Here is a 15,814-nt window from a genome sequence, read left to right as displayed (position 1 = left end):
ATATCATATCCTACATCATGTATTATTACATAGCTGGAGTTTCCTATAGTACGCGGATATACATAATGATATACATCGAGAACTTCGATTTTTGGGTGTCGTTGGCTGACGTGTATCTTGTTGGTCAACTCAGAAGCCGAACCAACGTCTAGCGGTTTGCTCAGTTGCAAGTCTCTTAGCCTAATTGAGGTTAGCACCGCGCACAAATTTGATGGCTAGTAACCGAAGATTCACCTGCGTCACCATATCTTTGCTTCCTTGTTGTAGGGAATCAATCCGTTGCTCAATGTTTCCCAGCATCTCCCTTTGGTTCTCATTTAGCACTGACATCGGAGAAATGGTCGGATCATGTACGCACCCCCTTTCAGCAAGAGCATCGTTTAGACGGTTGTAGACGCCATCGCGAGCATTCTCCACCGTCTTTATGACACCGGGTCCATAAGCGGCGGTCGTGTCCTGTGATGTTTGCATATGATCCGGCGGCGGTATAGGTCTGTCGGGGCCCGCAACTATATCGACGCTCCAGATCAACAATTAAAGGTGTTCGATTGACTCAACGTACGTAGCGCGTCGAGCTGCTCTCCAGTCATAACGGGTTTCCCATACCGGAACCATGAGCCCAGTAACGAAGGGGGACCAACGGACACTGGCTGTGGGTAAGGGGGAATTTCGCGGTGAAAACTTGTCAGATCAACGATTGGGTGATCATAAACACGACGAGTCTTGAAAAGTGTACCAAATACAATTTGTTCAAGTACGCCTGAATCGTGGCGCATCAAGGCAATGAAATCTCCCGTTTCGTCCACAGACACGACACTGGCGAATAAAAAATCAAGAGCATAGCTAACGCAATTCGGAGTACGTACTTTTCACATACTTTTGCAAGAGAGAAGGTATGCAAGTGTTCAAGGTAAGGTAAAGAGTAAACCATAGCTTCTGGTTTGTCATTAAATGCTACGAGCACGTGAGAATCTGGGTGTATTGTTAGCAATAGTTTGCTCTGAGTCAATGAGCTCACTGTTCTTCTCAATCACTTGAACGTGTCCAACTTTGTTTTTCTTGCTATTCCACTCTACTTTGGAAATCTTCTCCCCTGAGATATCAAGCATACAACGAGCACCCTTGGCATTTGCGGTCACCCAGAAGCAACGTGCAGGATTGCTATCTCCAGTTTGGAGAGCAGCGGCAAAACGTGATCGATTGGCATGCCAAGTAGTACCTTTCTGCGAATCGATCACGAATGAACCACCTTGCAGGACATTTGGGAGGCCCTCGATCCTGGTAACATCATGTGCAAAATCATACATCGAAGACTCGGGATCCCGGATGATCTTGAAGACCTGCGTGTTGCCAGACTCATGTATGGCGATCAGCCGCACAGCTAGCTGTGGATCTAATCATGAGATCAGATAGAGTTTTAACACATATATCAGCGCATACCCATGCTGACAGCAGAAACGGTCCACGTCAGGGAGACAACAAGGTCTCTATCTTGATTGCGGACCAGAAGCTTAGACTGCCTTTTCTGACGCTGGGGTCTAAGGAGAGATGGTCCACGCAGATCGATCACTGCGACAGAGCCATCGATATAACCAACACCAATGAAACCTATCTTGCGTTAAGCAACTCATGTAACATTGGGCTCCAAGGAGAGTATACCTATGTCCGATAATGCACAACATGTCAAGGAAACATTACCACGAGGCAGCATCAAGAAGGGATGGTACCTCGTCCCTGGTCGTAAAGCAACATTACGCAGCAGGACAAACTCTGTATTTCTTCTATTTCGATAGGAGGGTCGACTTGCGTTGCGTTCAAACGATATACCAGGAGGTCGCCTGATTTCAGTAGCACGATACACTCCAAGGATTCGGGGGCTACTTGAACAGTGGCGACTTCAGGGGCACTGGAAAGTGGTAGACAGCTGAGATCTATAGTGAGATCATGGATCGCGAAAGGGTAATGCTTCTGAAGAGGAGATGTGCTGGAGCTGATGAGAAGCTGAGGGCTGGCATCGTAGAATCGGACAGTTGAGTCACGATGACAGGTGATAAGGATTCGGCGCGGATGGCTCTGAAGCGCAGTATTAATGACCAATAATTTGGGCAATCAATTGATCAGTACCCTGGAGAGCCTTAGCTCACTGAGTCTTTTATCGTCTATCCATGCAGACCCCCCAACGACAGGTAAATCCGTATCATCAAGCACGGGCTGTTGTCCCACAAGTACATCATACACACCTCGTTGCAGAGTCAAGAGCTGTGCATAAGATACCCCACCAAGCCCACTGTACAATTTTGAAGGAACGTGCATTGGTGGAGGTTCTACTCCGCTAAGTGTCATATCCTCAAGCGTCGTGGGAAGGTCATGTATAACATCGCCGGCTTCCGGCAGCGGAAATATCATTTTCGGAGGCAGGAACTGTCTAGCCTCAACCATCCGTGAACCAGGGGAGGCTGCAGTGAGAAAAAGCAGGGCAACAGGATCCCAGCAACCAGAAAAATGTGGATTAGCCTTTGGAAAGGCGACGAAGTCATAAACAGGCCCTGATGATGGATAATAGGTTGTTTCTAACGGAATTACCGAAAGTCGCATTGCATTTCGGATAGAAGCGTGGAGCCCAGTTTTGGAACCAGATAGGAGCAGGAGGTTCCGGAGAGTCGAGAGCGGGCATTGTGTATACAGTTAAACGGCAAGGGTCGTCAACTCTGTCGCCTCCCAAAAAGACGAGAGCAGTTGCTCCTCCTCGGGGATCTGAGGAGTTCGGGAAACCACACCAAGCGACCCTATAGATCGGCTGACGTTCTGCCAAATTAGTTCCCTTTTCTTCTGAAGAACCCCCATTTTGCAGAAACTTTTCAAGTTCCTCTCCATTTATGACATTAACATCCAATTCTGTGGATGTTCGCACCATCAGAGGCTGATCTTCGTCTTCTACCGCCCAAAAGGCGACACAACCATCTGCATAACCCACTGCAAAGAAATGCCCAGCTGGGTGAATAGCTACAGAAGTAACGGAAGGCCGCCGGTGTGTGAGTACTTCCTTGGAGATTATGAGTCCATGATAGTTTTGTGGTTGGAAAGCTCTGACTCACGGATTGGTGATATCCTCCCCCTCCTGGTGCACCAGCAGGGATTACAAGTTCGTACGCCCGTAGAATGTTGCGTGAAGACTAGAAAGGAAATGAACAGTTAATAGACACGACAGTGACAATGAGTTCAGATACACACCAGGTCGTACAGTACAACCCCCCCTAGAGACTGTTTCAGGCACTTGCACTTGACCATAGAAATGACTGACCACCGAAGGCTACAAACATCAAGTTGAGGTCTCGCGGATGTGCAACTAAATCGACAGGTATGGTGCTAAGGTCCAATGTAAGCACGCCTCGACCGCAACATGCCAGAGTTGTTGGACGGACCAACCAGGCAATGCATGCAAGGGATCTACCACGCTGCTCGCGATCTTGGTCTGAAACATATTCCACAAGTTCGGGATAACATAGGGTGACTTCTTCAAACACAGAAGATCATATGTTCTGATCTCTCCCGATTGCAGGGCAAGAAAGACCTGGAAAGAGCAATCTTAGAAATGTTCAAGAAACTCTTGAGTCTCAGTGCCTACATGGGTATGTGAAGGTGACAACATGACAGCACTTGTGTTCAGACACTGCAGGTCAGCAAACGTCATTATTACAGCGATCGATTGCTTGCGCACTTGATAGCATGGTCAAATCTCGTTGACTTCGGTGGTTCGGTCAAATCTTTTAAGTTCCAGATATGGAGTCGATCGCGCTCATCTAGTGGTATGAAACTTGAGGAATTAAGTGAGGTTGGCGTATTGGCGGTCGGCTTACCGACAGAGAGAAGTCTGTCCGTGGAGGCGGCAAGCTGCAAGATCTTGACGGGAGAACCTTCTGGCGTCTGCACCGAACTCTCTACACCAGGACCGCCCACTACATAAATCAGGCCATCTGCCGTGCCTGGAAACAAAAAGAAAGCAGTACCTAAGTCACAGTTCAAAGATGACTCAAGTTGAAAGATCTCACCAACAGCCAAAAGGCTCAATGTAGGTTCGTAAGTCAGCACTCTTGTGTCCAAGAGATAGTCAACAGTTCGCAGCCTGCCAATCTTCCAGTCATCAGGGTCTCTTTGACCAGTCGAAAGATCTGGAAGAACGTGTTTCTCTCTGAACATGACTGGCGGCGTGTCTTCCTCGGCGTCGGGACACTCAATTAGGCCTTCAAGTTCAAGTCCTATGATCATGAATATCACAATCAACCTGCTCCAAGATTAGCCAGCGGCAGGCGAACCAGGTGGTGCAGTGCAGCGGTGATGACCAGAGACGATGGTGAATGCCGTGATGCTTGCCGGTAAAGTTTGAAGTGCAATTACTACTTCGAGTTTCCAGCGCACAGGTTCAAGTTCCTCGCACCGACTGCGAGAAATATATCTGAAGGATCAAATAATTCTACATGATAGCACTTGGCTAGAGTACTTGTGACCACGTTTCGATGGAGTGTATGGGTACTGACGGACTAGAAATACACAAGTAGGTAAAGGTAGATGCTACAACACTAAGGAACAGAGTCCATCATGACGATCTCGGAATATCTGGCATCTTCTCAAACACATTCCCTCGCGAGGATACAACTCTGCCACCTGGATTATTGGATTGCGGCACTCCGCCTCTGATCTTCCCCAACCAGGTCCGTTTAGACGAAGTTCTAGAGGTTTGAGGGTCAGATGTGGACCGAGGACTGTTCGTCACGTCTGAGATAGTAGTTGTGGCTCGTCTTCCTGGTGAAGGCAGATTGGTTATGCTTCTGGCAGAGCGTATTGGCGTAAATCCGGATCGGCTTGAGTGCAATGTTCTCCGGAGACGTGGCGTAGTGGCCGCCTGCATGTCCGAATCACTCGTATAACGGCCCTCGGGTGGAACAGTGTCCCTGTCATCATGTTCTGGTGCGCGTCTCTTCTTACCCGCAGATGTCGGTACTTCCTCTTCAGGGATTCCAGTTTGCGTCATACCTGACTGCATAGGTTTCCTCTCCGGTGTTTGTGATTGGGATGCTGCTGGGGTGTTTGACATGGCTCGATCTCGTCCCAAGATTGGCTTAGTATCCGTGAATACAGGCACCCGAGGCACAAGAGGGACAACGGGCAGTGGCTGCACTGTTTGCACAGACGATGCAGCGAGGTTGGCCGGTGAGGTTTGCGCGGATTCTTTGGCAGAAGCAAGTTTGGTTTGAAGGTTCTGTACCTTGCGTGTCAGAGATTCCACTTTCGTAGACAATTTCTTGTTCGCCTTCAAAGCTCTGTTATAACGTTAATTTATGTGAGGGAACTGCAAGCGAATTCACTTGCTCCAATATCCGATCGTCATAGTCTTCAATTTCAGCACATTTGCTTTGCAATAGCTGATCCATTTCGCGAGTTCTCTCTTCCAATTCAGCGACGATGTCATGAAGTTTTGGTTCCGAACGGACCGCGTCCAACTCCCACCGGAGGGATGATATTGCCTTCTCGTGTTGTGTTATTTGGAGTGCAAGGTTAAGTTCGGCCGCTTTGCCCGCCTTTTCAGACTGAGCGAGTCGAAGCTGTACCTGTTCGAGGGTCTCCTTGAGGGAGGAATTAGATATTTCACTGTTCATTGCTTGTCAATTTTGCACCTGTGGGGATGGCGAGCCTACTTACCTCTCCCGTACTTGTTGCTCCAGATATCTCGTTAACGACATCGAGCGCTGAATCTCTGCTTCCAAGCTGGTGGTCTCTACTTGTAGCGATTGTTTCTCTGCCAGCAGACTTGATAATTCAGCTTCAGCCTGCTCATTCGCCTGTCGAAGTTCTGTTTCGAGAGCATCAAATTTGACTTGACAATCTGCATGAGAAGAGAGCTGGTCATTGAAAGTTGCTTGATCTTGCTTGCGACTGGCGATCTCATTCTGTAACTGTGTGCGCAGCAAATCCTGCTCCCGGGATCGTTCGTCAAGGCTCATACGGAAGTCTTGAAGATCTCTTTCATTTGCTTCGAGAACAGCAACTTTTTTCACCCGATCGTCCTGCAATTCGCGAATCTGTTGCTCTGCTTGTCGCAGAGCGTCAATGTGAGTTTGCCTTGCTAGTTTGAGTTCGCTAGTTGACTGTTCCACGAGACTTGCAAGATGCTGGCATTCCTCTTTGGCAGCAGCGAGTTCGTTCTGGGTGTTGGAAAGCGTCTTCTGTAGTACATCAAGTTCTTCAACATGTCTGGCACGTAGAGAATCCTCCGTCACGGCTCTTCTCTGTGCATCGTCTGTGAGAGCTGCGATCTGATTCCTCAATTCTCGATTACATTGCTGCACTTCTGCAAAGCGAAGGTCGGCACTTTGTAAAAGCTGCGTAGCTTGTGAGAGCTCTTGGTCCGTGTGCTTGAGGCGCTCTTGTAAGTCCTCGACCTCGACAGCATGACGAGCATGCAGATCTTGTAGCTCGGCGTTACTCTCGCCAGCTTGCGACGCCTGAATGCGTTCCTGAAGGTCGTCCTGAGCTCTACTCAAGGTTTTGCAGGTGATCTGATGGCGGGAGCGAAGTTCATCAAGTTCGTCGTGCAATGACTGCAGCTGTCCTTCATATTCTGAAATGCGACGAGTCGAAGCAACGGCTGACTCGTTGGATATCTCAGCGAAATTTTGCTCAAGAATGGCCAGCTTTGCATCGCGAACTTCTAAAGTGGCGGCTTTGTCTTCGAGTGCGCAGCGGAAAGATGAAAGTTGAGCTTGTAACGCTGCAACCTCTTGACGAGAATTCTCCAAATTGCAGTCGCTGTTGCTCAATTCCTTGCGTACAGTCGCAAGCGAGACCACTAGCTGACCCATTTCGGCATGTTCTTCTGTCCGGAGAGCTCCAAGACAACTCAGTGATGCGACATTCTCTGCCAAGTCTCGAATAAGCCCTTCTTTCTCGCTAGCAAGCACTCCTATATCTTCAGAGAGCTTCGAGTTATGGGCCTCAAGGACAGCTATCTTGGATAACATCTGCGGTTCGTTGATGAGGTGCTGGTCGACCATGCTTTGGGCGTGGCGAGCATTCGACATCGCTTTGGCCACGATGGCTACCATAGAGGATAGCTCACCGTCATGGGTCGCTTTGAGATTGTCGTTCTCCTCCTGTAACTTTTCCACCTCAAGCTCTGCTGCCTCGAGGTTGCTGACGGCTTGGTCGCGGGCATCTCTAGCTTCTGCACAGTCTTCAACCATTGCTTCCTTCTGCGCGGACATCATCTCTAGCTCCGACATCATCTCCGAGATCCGTTCCTCCTGGAGTTTGAGGTTGGTCTCCAGGCGGCGAATATCATGTTGGTGAACGCCGATCTGCTCCGTGCGGCGGTTGACACGACCTTCAAGTTCCTGTATCTGTTCACGAAGCGCGTGAGCTACCCCAGTTGCTGACATGGTTGATAACTGTTGCGCTTGCAGAGCGCTATAGCGGCCATGAGCGCCCGTTAATTCTTCCTGTGCAGCCTCCAAGTCTGTTTGGAGATTTGTGACTTGGAGGCTGAGTGAATTACGTTCGGATTCGATGTTCTCATACGCTCTTGTAAGATCAACTAATTGTTCCTCTGCTTGCTGGAGCGCATCGCGGGTATCCTCGTGAGATGACTCCGCTGCTTGTACTTCGGCAGCCAGAGATTGAACTTTGGCTTCCAGCTCTGTGACCAGTAGGAGCATGTGGTTACGCGACTCTTCCGATACGGTCAACTGCTGGCACGAGACCTCGAACTTGCTTTGAAGGTCTCGTAACATGGCATCTCGCTCTGCGACTAATTGGGAGTGGTCCAGGACTTGGTTTTGCTCAGCAGCATGCAAACGACTGCGTAGGTGATTCACAACGACGCCCAGGGCTGTGATGAAAAGGACAAGACGTTTGTTTCGCCGATTGTAGGCTGAGGCCTCATCCGCCTCCTGTGTGAGCTCGTGGATGCGCTTCTCCAATGTCTGGACTGTGATTCGAGCCTCGGTTGAGGAGAATTCGAGGGTGCGTCGTAAGTCATCTCGCTCGCTTCGTATTCTGTCTACAGCGGCGAGCAATGTTTCGATGTGATTGGCGAGCGTTGCGTCACCGGGGTGAGCAGAAACATTGGCCTTCGTCGAAGGCAATGGAGTCGAGCAATTAGGGTACAGGAAGCTACTGTCGAAGTTGGATTGGATGTCGTCAACATCGATATCCATATGGTCCTGGTCAGTGGCCGTCGAACGCCGCGCTGACTCCTCATTGCTCCGAAGGTCCATAATCTCTTGTTTTAATCCACTAGTTCAATATCAGCAATCTATCGGGCTGGTGGCCAAGCATAGCATACCTCTCAATGACCGTCAGAGCTCTAATACGCTCCTTGCTGTCCTGAAGAAGCCGATCCGTTCTGTCCAGCTCCTGGCGTGTATTGGTACATGCGTCTTGTGCTTCCTCTTTCTCCTTCATCAGGTCTTGCAATCTCTTCTCTGAGCTGGTAAGCTTCTCCGATTCAGCACGTAGCCTTCTTTGCAGCTTATCATACGCTGCCTGTGTGGGTCCACTCTGCTGCTCGCGTAGGAGACTTTCCAATGTCTTTATCTTCACTTCATCTTCGTCGATCCTCTTCATTAACTCTTCCTCCCTCTCCATTGCGTTCCCCGCGCCCTGACTTGATTTCAGCACCTCTAGCTCCTCATTCTTATCCTCGATTACTGATACGAGCTCCGCGATACGGGCCTGCATAGCCTTCTCCACTGAAAATTGCGTATTCTGTGTCTTGACAAGATCTTCCTGAGCTCGAGTGAGTTTCATTTCCATGTCGCGCAAGGTCTTCTCTTTATCCGCCAGGAGAATTTTCATCTCGTTGAGTTCTTGCTCCAATGCTGGCGATCTGAAACTAGACACAGAGGAAGACCGAGGCCTCCCACTTCGCTGCGGCAATCGAGAGTTAGCTGTTGGCTGGGGTTTCGTACTTTCCAACATCCTCTCTAGCTCACGCACGCGAGACTCCATATTTCGCTTCTCTGTCTCCAGTTTAAAAGTCTGAGCCCTGACTGACTCAGACTGGCAAGACATGGTGTCAAGCGTTGCCTCGAGCTCTCGTGCTGCTCGTTCTTCAGCTTTCAGTCTATCCTGCGCAGCAAGAAGTGCAGCTTCTCCATTCCTAGAAGCCATTTTCTCGATCTTGAGTTCGTCTGAGCGCCGCGCCAGATCGCTTTCAAGCCTGAGAGCACGATCAGCCTCGGTGCTGAGCTGTTGAGCTAGGAAGTGAGTGGACTTGGATGATCAAGTAGACGGAAGTCAAAATGACCTTGTACAATGTTTCATTTAACGATGTCTTTAACTCCTCTAGCTCAGCCTCTCTCTTCATAAGGCGGCTTCGTAGGCCTGCATTCTCGGTGTCTGAGCGCAAGTTAGGAAAGATTGTTAGATTACATGCTAAAAACGTACCTTGGCTTGCTAATTTATCTTTGAGAGCTTGCGCCTCTTCAGATACATCGTACTTTCCAATGTCCTTGAGGGACATGATTATTGTGGTCGAACACTACGAAAGTATTCCAGGTGGCATGACCACGGAAAGCACAGAAACCAAACACAGTTCAACAAACCGACGCGTCATGTCACATGATCGTGTTTTAGAAATGGCCTCAACTTCACCGTGATCGGGATTCGGTGGACTCTCAGCCTTCAGGCTGTTCTGACTGTGTCACTGTGCATTTGTCCAACTTACTCCCTTGTGCCCATCGGGGTTAGTAACATACTATCCCATGATCTTGTGATGCGCGAGTTTGTGCCGTCCACACTTCGCAGATTTGCGTGAGTATGTCCATTTCCTATTTTCCCAGCACAATAAATGTTGTTTTGACTTTGCCTGATCTTAATACAAAGGAATGTTTATCTCCCTTCGATAGATGTGGCTAGGGGAAACTTGCGAAGCAAATTTCAGAGGAGGCGCGGAAATTTGACACTGTAAGACCCACTACCGAGCCTCGAGGTAGCGGAAATCTAAGTATCACGTTTCAAAGCAACTTGGGTCTTCATCAATTCCAGCACTTCTTCTGCCGCACCCCAAGATCCCTGGAAACCTGCCGGTCTTGTAAAGGTGTGTTATCAGGGAATGGCATTCAAACTTTCTAGAGAATGGCTTACCCAAAACCATAGGCATGTACAACGAGCATCGACTGTCCGCAGTCATGGCCACTGGCGGGACTCCCATTCCACGGAATAAGATCATGCGTGCTCTGCAAAGGCATCGCGATCCGCTCTAACTCGACTCGTGGTCCTCCTTCTCTTGCAGGCCTTAGGCCAACGTTATGTTTCAGGATTCTCGACTCGGCACTCTTCAAATAAGGAGCCAATGCGGCGCAGCGTTCGAATATTCCTCTCGCAATCTGCATATCTAAAGAGGTGTCCCAATTCCTGGACTGGAATGTCCCACCAAGGATTGCGGTGTCAGATTGACCTTTTCCAGGACGGGGAATGATGTATGTAGCTTCCTCGGCTTTTGGACCGCAGGGCTTTGATGAGGAGCTAATTACCACTGCTCATTCCGAATACGCACCTACTTGGGACTCGACCAACACGCATTCCTGCAGACCTGGTGCATGTACTAGGATCGTTTGTCCGCGAATGGGGTATAGCTTCGTGTCTTCCACTCCGATAATGGATCTGGAACCTTTGGGCTAATATTACGAGAGTGACTTCCGAAAGAAACCCCTTACCAAGTGCAGACGCATTCACCAGAATACCATTAGGCCCCACCAGGCTCCTCAACTCGTCCAAACTCCTCACGTTTCTGCGTTCAAAGGTAACTCCGTAGGAGACCAGCTCTGATTGGAGCCACGGAAGATATTCGGCTGGATTAACTGAAACTGTGTCGAATGCGACTCCAGCTTTGAATGGCTCAGGGACATCAGACGGGGAAAGTATCCTGATCTGCCCTCACAGTGTGGTTCAATCCCCGGTGACCACAGTCATGAGATAAACTACATACATTCCGCGCAAGGTCTTTCCACCACAAGTCTGAAATATCTCGCCCTCGCGTGGTATAAAGCTTCGTGGGTAATAGCTGGGTGGCTCCTTACTCACGACCAAGGACGACTGTAGGGGTTTAGACTCACCTTAACCAACCCTGTTGGGATCATGTCCCATAACTTGTTGCTTAGTTGAGGATCAGCTAACATGCATCTCACAGTAAAAAATCACACATACAAAGTTTTCTCCTCCCACTTCCTCACTCGTTCATCTCTGCCTCCAAGTTCCATGGGAGACCAATTAGCACCCTGGTTGTCATCTAGAAGCTGGCAGACTTATGATATTACGAACAAAACGTACAGCGTACGGACTAGCCCAAGCTTGAGAATCCATGTCTTCAGGAAGTTCCCTAGCGATCACCCTAATATTAAATGAGACATCGTCTGCCAAGGCGGCGAGGTACGCAATCGTTAGCCCAAGTACACCTGCTCCGAGGACGACGAGAGACTGCTCTGCCTTCGTGGAAGACATCGTTGATAGTAGTAGGGGTGCTACCAGACTTTTAGCACCTGACACAACGATGACAAACTCACTAGCCACGACCCTAATCAGCCGACTGATCCGAGTTCGCTATCCAGCCTATACTTTCATTCAGAATCATTGGCATGGGACCCATTGGGCATCCGAGTCTGTTATCCCATTCTCGGTCTCGACGGGCCGGACCCATGATAAGCCAGAGATCTTCCGCTTCGTTTGACTTTACTATGACCAGCATAACTACAACAGCAATTCATTGGATTCAAGTTGCAAAGGCCGAGCAAGAATTACTGCCAGCGTATAAGTGAGAGGGTCAGCTGCGCGAAATCTGGATCCCTGGCACTTACTTGGCTCAACGTGCACTTCCAGCTCTCAGAAAAGGTAAAACTTCTGTCGTGACTGGGACCTCAGGCCTCAGGAAGCAACCGCTATGCATCAGTCCGAGGCGAAAAATTCAATGGCGTTAGCAAGGCAGCTGGAATTGGTGCGTCCGAATCACATCGATAACTCAGATGGGATGGCATGGGAAACATGCGTTTCGCATGGTCTCTGGTACATCCTTACCAGTGACGTTATGAAACAGGGTGAGCCCGGCTCAAATTGAAGCTGAGGGATTCATGGAGAGTAACACAATAGCTAGATGACTCTAGACGACCCAGGTGTCCAGTAAGTACTGTATATTTGTTAACTCGAACGCGACAGGCCCAGATAAATAAAAAGCTAGTACCAGAATAGTGTTGGTAACAAAATTGATATTTATGATTAGCAGACTGCCTGAGCCTGCACGTTCTCCAGTAAAGATAGAACCTCGGATCTTCGGTAGCTTGTGGCTCTGGAACTAAAAGTCAGATCTCGTACGAATCTTGACTCGGAATAGTTATCTCACTCAATTCCATGCACTTGAACCACCGGTATCTCCTGCTGCTCATCTTCTGCATTCTCGATCACGCATGGAGCTAACTCGCCGCTTTGTCTGAGAGGAAGCAAGATCCGTTCGACATTCACACGTGGACTGCCCTCCCTGTCAGGCCCAAGGCCGACAGAGTGCATCACGTTCTTCTTCCCTTCTTTTAGACATGGCTCCAGCGCGGAGCACCGCTCAAACATCACTTTGAAACCGACATATCCAAGGAGATGTTCCTGTTTGTTAGGTTCCATTTAGAAGCGCAACATTCACTTCGATCATTCCAGGGCGAATGATACTAGATGCCATATGTTCCAACAGCCCAGCACTTACGCACAACTGCAAGTCAGGATGGTATGACCGTTGATGTGATTGAACAGACTGTGCTCTACTGAGGCCATTTCCTTCGACTATAATAAATCGTCCCCTGATGGTGAAAAAAGGGCTGTATCTTCTGTTCCGACCGTGGACCTTTGAGTCTGGCTGTCAATGACTATCGAAGGACCACTGGCGTGTGCTCACTGAGAGATGTGCATCAACCAACAGCCCGGTTTTTCAAACTGCTTGCGCATTGATCGCGGCGGAATATTGAATAGTAACCCCGAGTTCTGATCGAGGCCATGGTAGATATTCAAATGGGTTGACGCAGACTATATCATAATCATTTACAATTTGTATGGTGCAAGAATTTGAAAATATGAGAGCAAGCTGAACCAGAATTCCTTCTAGTGTCTAAAGAACGGCAAGAAAAAGACGTACATCGTATACAAGGTCTTTCCATAATATCAACCATCTCTGCAAACACCCTAAAGGGTAATTTCTAGAACCCCCTGTGCGCTGGTCGAGGTGCGTGCGATCAAGATCAACTTGACTAGGCCCAGCGGTACCATTTCCCATAACCTATCACTGAAAAACCTTCTCCGTAAACTTCGCATCATTAGCGAGGTGCCTCTCACAAGGTTATCTGCTCCTATCTTCGCACACGCCCGTCTGTGGCACCCAATGACATTGAAGACCAATTCGCACCCTAGATAAGATTGATGTAAGAAAGGACTTCAAGGATGCTCAAAAGAAACAAACAGCGAATGGACTTGCCCAGGCTTCAGAACCTCAATTCCCAGGAAATGATCGTGATATTAAAAGTCACATCTGGACTATAGGCAACAATGTGAGCGAGGTTACCCCTGCTCCGAGGATGAATAGAGGCACATGAGAATTGGAAGCAGAAGACATGGCAATCTGTAGTGGATGTCGATAATAGAGATAAGGTGGAGACAATAACTCTCGCTTCTGAACTCGGAGTATGAGTGCCCCTCCAAGTGGGGTATAAATAAATGTATCTGCGATGGACGGACAATTCAGATTTGGACGAACGAACTTGGATCGCCAGTATGGGATTTCTGGAAAGGGCTTTGCCTTGCCACGAATATCTACCAAATATCAAGATATTCCTCGATGGTAGATTTAACATCGTCCGAGGGGCATAAATAGCGCATGTTCAGGGGTTACATTCTGACCGGCAGTTAGCCCCATAGTGTCAACTTTCTTAGCTGTACATTCCGCTCCTCTGAGGATCTATGTGCAACAAAAAGCGCGCCCAAACGCGTAGCTGATGATAAATGAGACAAAAGAGAGATGTTCATATGGCGTAATTGCGCACCATCCTGCAATATCGCCCTCCATACATGGCGTCGCAATAAGGCCTGCTGCTTTGAGAGCGACCATGACCTGGCCATATGTCCCGCGGAACAGTGTGTCGCGAGTACGATGAGCAGGAACGTTTGTTGAGACATCCGTCTGCTCCTCGAGCTGAGGAGGGAGTATCCATGCCTGCCTCGACAACTGCGCTAGAAATCGTCTTTTGCAGACGCACAAGTCGGCTGCGGGATGATGCACGCGGATCGTATGGGGGCGTGGCAAATTGTATGTGGAGCCCGTCCACATGGACGCCTTCAGGCTCTTGCTGAGGCACGGGGGGGAGGGGTTTCGGAACGTGGGCGGGTATACAACACCACGTGTCGATTGGGTTGTTAGATGCATTTTGGCTTGTAGAGTAAGGTTTGCGTGTGCTTGGATGAGATTTCTGGTGTTTCCGCTTGAAGAATGAAGGACGCTGACCGCATACCAGGCGCGGAACGAGATAAGGATGTAAGGCGCGAGATGGATGAGCGAGTCTGTAGTGGGGATTCCAGCATGCATTGCGAGATATGACAAAAAGAAGATGTCGAGCTCGTGGCAGATGGGCATGAGTAGGTCAGAGATTGCTCCGAGACAGAAGCAGAATTCTCTGGTGGAGGAAAGCTCGTGAGTGTATCTTCTGAAGGAGATGGGGTTCTACGAGGCGCGAACGATATGTTGTTGAACTCGACCACATATGGGATACCAAACGAAGTCCAATGAATTTGTTGGGGCATTTCGAGATGCCTTACTGAGTTATTCAAGCAAGTATAAAACAGATGAAAACTGGAAGTGGTGAGCGCCCAGTAGTTGTCAACAGTGATAAACTCAGAGGACAGACTGTGAGGCGTAATGATCGATGGAATCAACCTGTTGACCGGGAGTAAGGGAGACACATGTCTGGGTAGTGTCATGCGAGCCTCACTCGAATGCATTTAAAACACGTTGCAGCAGCATTACATCGATGAGAAATTATAGGGGTTTGTGACTGGTGAAAGCTAGTCGGTATCACGAAGAGCTCTAGATCATCAGAGAACCTGTGAGAAGAAGATATTGTCATATATCGTTATATATCGGAATATATAGGAAAGGTTTTCGTCACATTGTAATATAAAGTGATATAAAGCAATATATGACCATGTAAAAGCACCATAATCAGCATAATCCCCAGCAAGAACTCACCGGTTTACTGATGATTGGCATCGAAATCAAGTTCCAATGCCAACTTGGAAGTTTGCGAAATATGTTCACGATTTCGAGATGTCTAGTAATGGCGTCTTGATCAGAGTCAGTTGTGAACGAGCGTTAATTCAAACGCACTTCTAAAAGTTGTGAACCGAAAGTAGAAACGCTGTTGTAGGAACGCGAGGGATAGGTGAGGACCATTATACCGGTCACGGGGCAGCTTCGGGGTCAACTTCCCAAAAGAGGTGGCTTCCCGGGGAGACCTTCTTTGACAAATAGACCGTTTGTCATGACCAATTTCGGTCGACATTACATAATACTAGCTCCTGACCTTGTTGTTACCCAGGTGGGCGCCAACGAACTTCTTGATGACCTTGGTATGCAAGCGTCGACGCCAGCATTCTGTTCTTTCGACATATCCATGTGACCTTTGGAAACACTTGAGAGCAATGTAATGACGTCATGGTCACATGTGATTATTTTGATTAGCGCTGTAGGCTCGGGTGGAGCATGATGACCCGAGTAGTACTCAAGGGGAAGCGGATA

The 15,814-nt window shown here is 48.7% G+C and overlaps 5 protein-coding genes across 5 annotated transcripts; all 5 read right to left on the bottom strand.

Annotated features, from left to right (window-relative positions):
* Positions 1-20: 20 nt before the first annotated feature.
* F5891DRAFT_1012786 (lethal giant larvae like, C-terminal-domain-containing protein) lies at positions 21-4,409 on the bottom strand. The gene is made up of 18 exons (XM_041360746.1): positions 4,050-4,409; positions 3,858-3,983; positions 3,719-3,800; positions 3,626-3,656; positions 3,423-3,571; positions 3,281-3,366; positions 3,250-3,254; positions 3,096-3,173; positions 2,584-3,043; positions 2,125-2,546; positions 1,804-2,073; positions 1,660-1,768; positions 1,441-1,608; positions 1,019-1,393; positions 867-972; positions 563-816; positions 325-509; positions 21-180 (listed from the first exon to the last, which is right to left on the bottom strand). Exons 1-18 carry the CDS (start codon positions 4,195-4,197, stop codon positions 130-132), a joined length of 3,105 nt encoding a protein of 1,034 aa, XP_041230348.1. The 5' UTR covers positions 4,198-4,409; the 3' UTR covers positions 21-129.
* A 185-nt stretch (positions 4,410-4,594) lies between these two features.
* F5891DRAFT_945033 (uncharacterized protein) lies at positions 4,595-9,517 on the bottom strand (the record flags this gene model as incomplete). The annotated part of the gene is made up of 10 exons (XM_041374603.1): positions 4,595-5,308; positions 5,349-5,646; positions 5,698-5,848; positions 6,002-6,221; positions 6,276-6,596; positions 6,705-8,289; positions 8,339-8,820; positions 8,896-9,243; positions 9,302-9,393; positions 9,442-9,517. 10 exons carry the CDS (start codon positions 9,515-9,517, stop codon positions 4,595-4,597), a joined length of 4,287 nt encoding a protein of 1,428 aa, XP_041230347.1.
* A 308-nt stretch (positions 9,518-9,825) lies between these two features.
* On the bottom strand, positions 9,826-11,496 carry F5891DRAFT_1257979 (uncharacterized protein; the record flags this gene model as incomplete). The annotated part of the gene is made up of 8 exons (XM_041370059.1): positions 9,826-10,084; positions 10,141-10,508; positions 10,557-10,666; positions 10,713-10,926; positions 10,985-11,059; positions 11,112-11,151; positions 11,203-11,273; positions 11,326-11,496. 8 exons carry the CDS (start codon positions 11,494-11,496, stop codon positions 9,997-9,999), a joined length of 1,137 nt encoding a protein of 378 aa, XP_041230346.1. The 3' UTR covers positions 9,826-9,996.
* Positions 11,497-12,185: 689 nt separating this feature from the next.
* On the bottom strand, positions 12,186-12,792 carry F5891DRAFT_757402 (uncharacterized protein). The gene is made up of 2 exons (XM_041373143.1): positions 12,389-12,792; positions 12,186-12,334 (listed from the first exon to the last, which is right to left on the bottom strand). The coding sequence occupies exons 1-2, from the start codon at positions 12,658-12,660 to the stop codon at positions 12,265-12,267; spliced, it is 342 nt and encodes a 113-aa protein (XP_041230345.1). The 5' UTR covers positions 12,661-12,792; the 3' UTR covers positions 12,186-12,264.
* Positions 12,793-13,701: 909 nt separating this feature from the next.
* F5891DRAFT_757587 (uncharacterized protein) lies at positions 13,702-14,931 on the bottom strand. The gene is made up of 2 exons (XM_041373144.1): positions 14,067-14,931; positions 13,702-14,015 (listed from the first exon to the last, which is right to left on the bottom strand). The coding sequence occupies exons 1-2, from the start codon at positions 14,651-14,653 to the stop codon at positions 13,982-13,984; spliced, it is 621 nt and encodes a 206-aa protein (XP_041230344.1). The 5' UTR covers positions 14,654-14,931; the 3' UTR covers positions 13,702-13,981.
* Positions 14,932-15,814: the final 883 nt, after the last annotated feature.

Source organism: Suillus fuscotomentosus, assembly GCF_016647785.1.
Source record: "Suillus fuscotomentosus strain FC203 chromosome Unknown F5891scaffold_9, whole genome shotgun sequence".
Taxonomy (NCBI): Eukaryota; Fungi; Basidiomycota; class Agaricomycetes; order Boletales; family Suillaceae; genus Suillus; species Suillus fuscotomentosus.
This window is presented reverse-complemented; position numbering and strand designations above follow the sequence as displayed.

Coding starts and splice junctions, on each gene's coding strand:
- F5891DRAFT_757402 (XM_041373143.1), bottom strand. CDS start 12,660: ATGGAACCTAACAAACAGGAACATCTCCTTGGATATGTCGGTTTCAAA. Junction 12,335..12,388: donor GTTCAAGTGCATGGAATTGA/GTGAGATAACTA, acceptor TTTTAGTTCCAG/AGCCACAAGCTACCGAAGAT.
- F5891DRAFT_1012786 (XM_041360746.1), bottom strand. CDS start 4,197: ATGTTCAGAGAGAAACACGTTCTTCCAGATCTTTCGACTGGTCAAAGA. Junction 2,074..2,124: donor GTGAGCTAAGGCTCTCCAGG/GTACTGATCAAT, acceptor ACTGCGCTTCAG/AGCCATCCGCGCCGAATCCT. Junction 181..324: donor CGACCATTTCTCCGATGTCA/GTGCTAAATGAG, acceptor AACCTCAATTAG/GCTAAGAGACTTGCAACTGA.
- F5891DRAFT_757587 (XM_041373144.1), bottom strand. CDS start 14,653: ATGCCCATCTGCCACGAGCTCGACATCTTCTTTTTGTCATATCTCGCA. Junction 14,016..14,066: donor GAGGGCGATATTGCAGGATG/GTGCGCAATTAC, acceptor ATTTATCATCAG/CTACGCGTTTGGGCGCGCTT.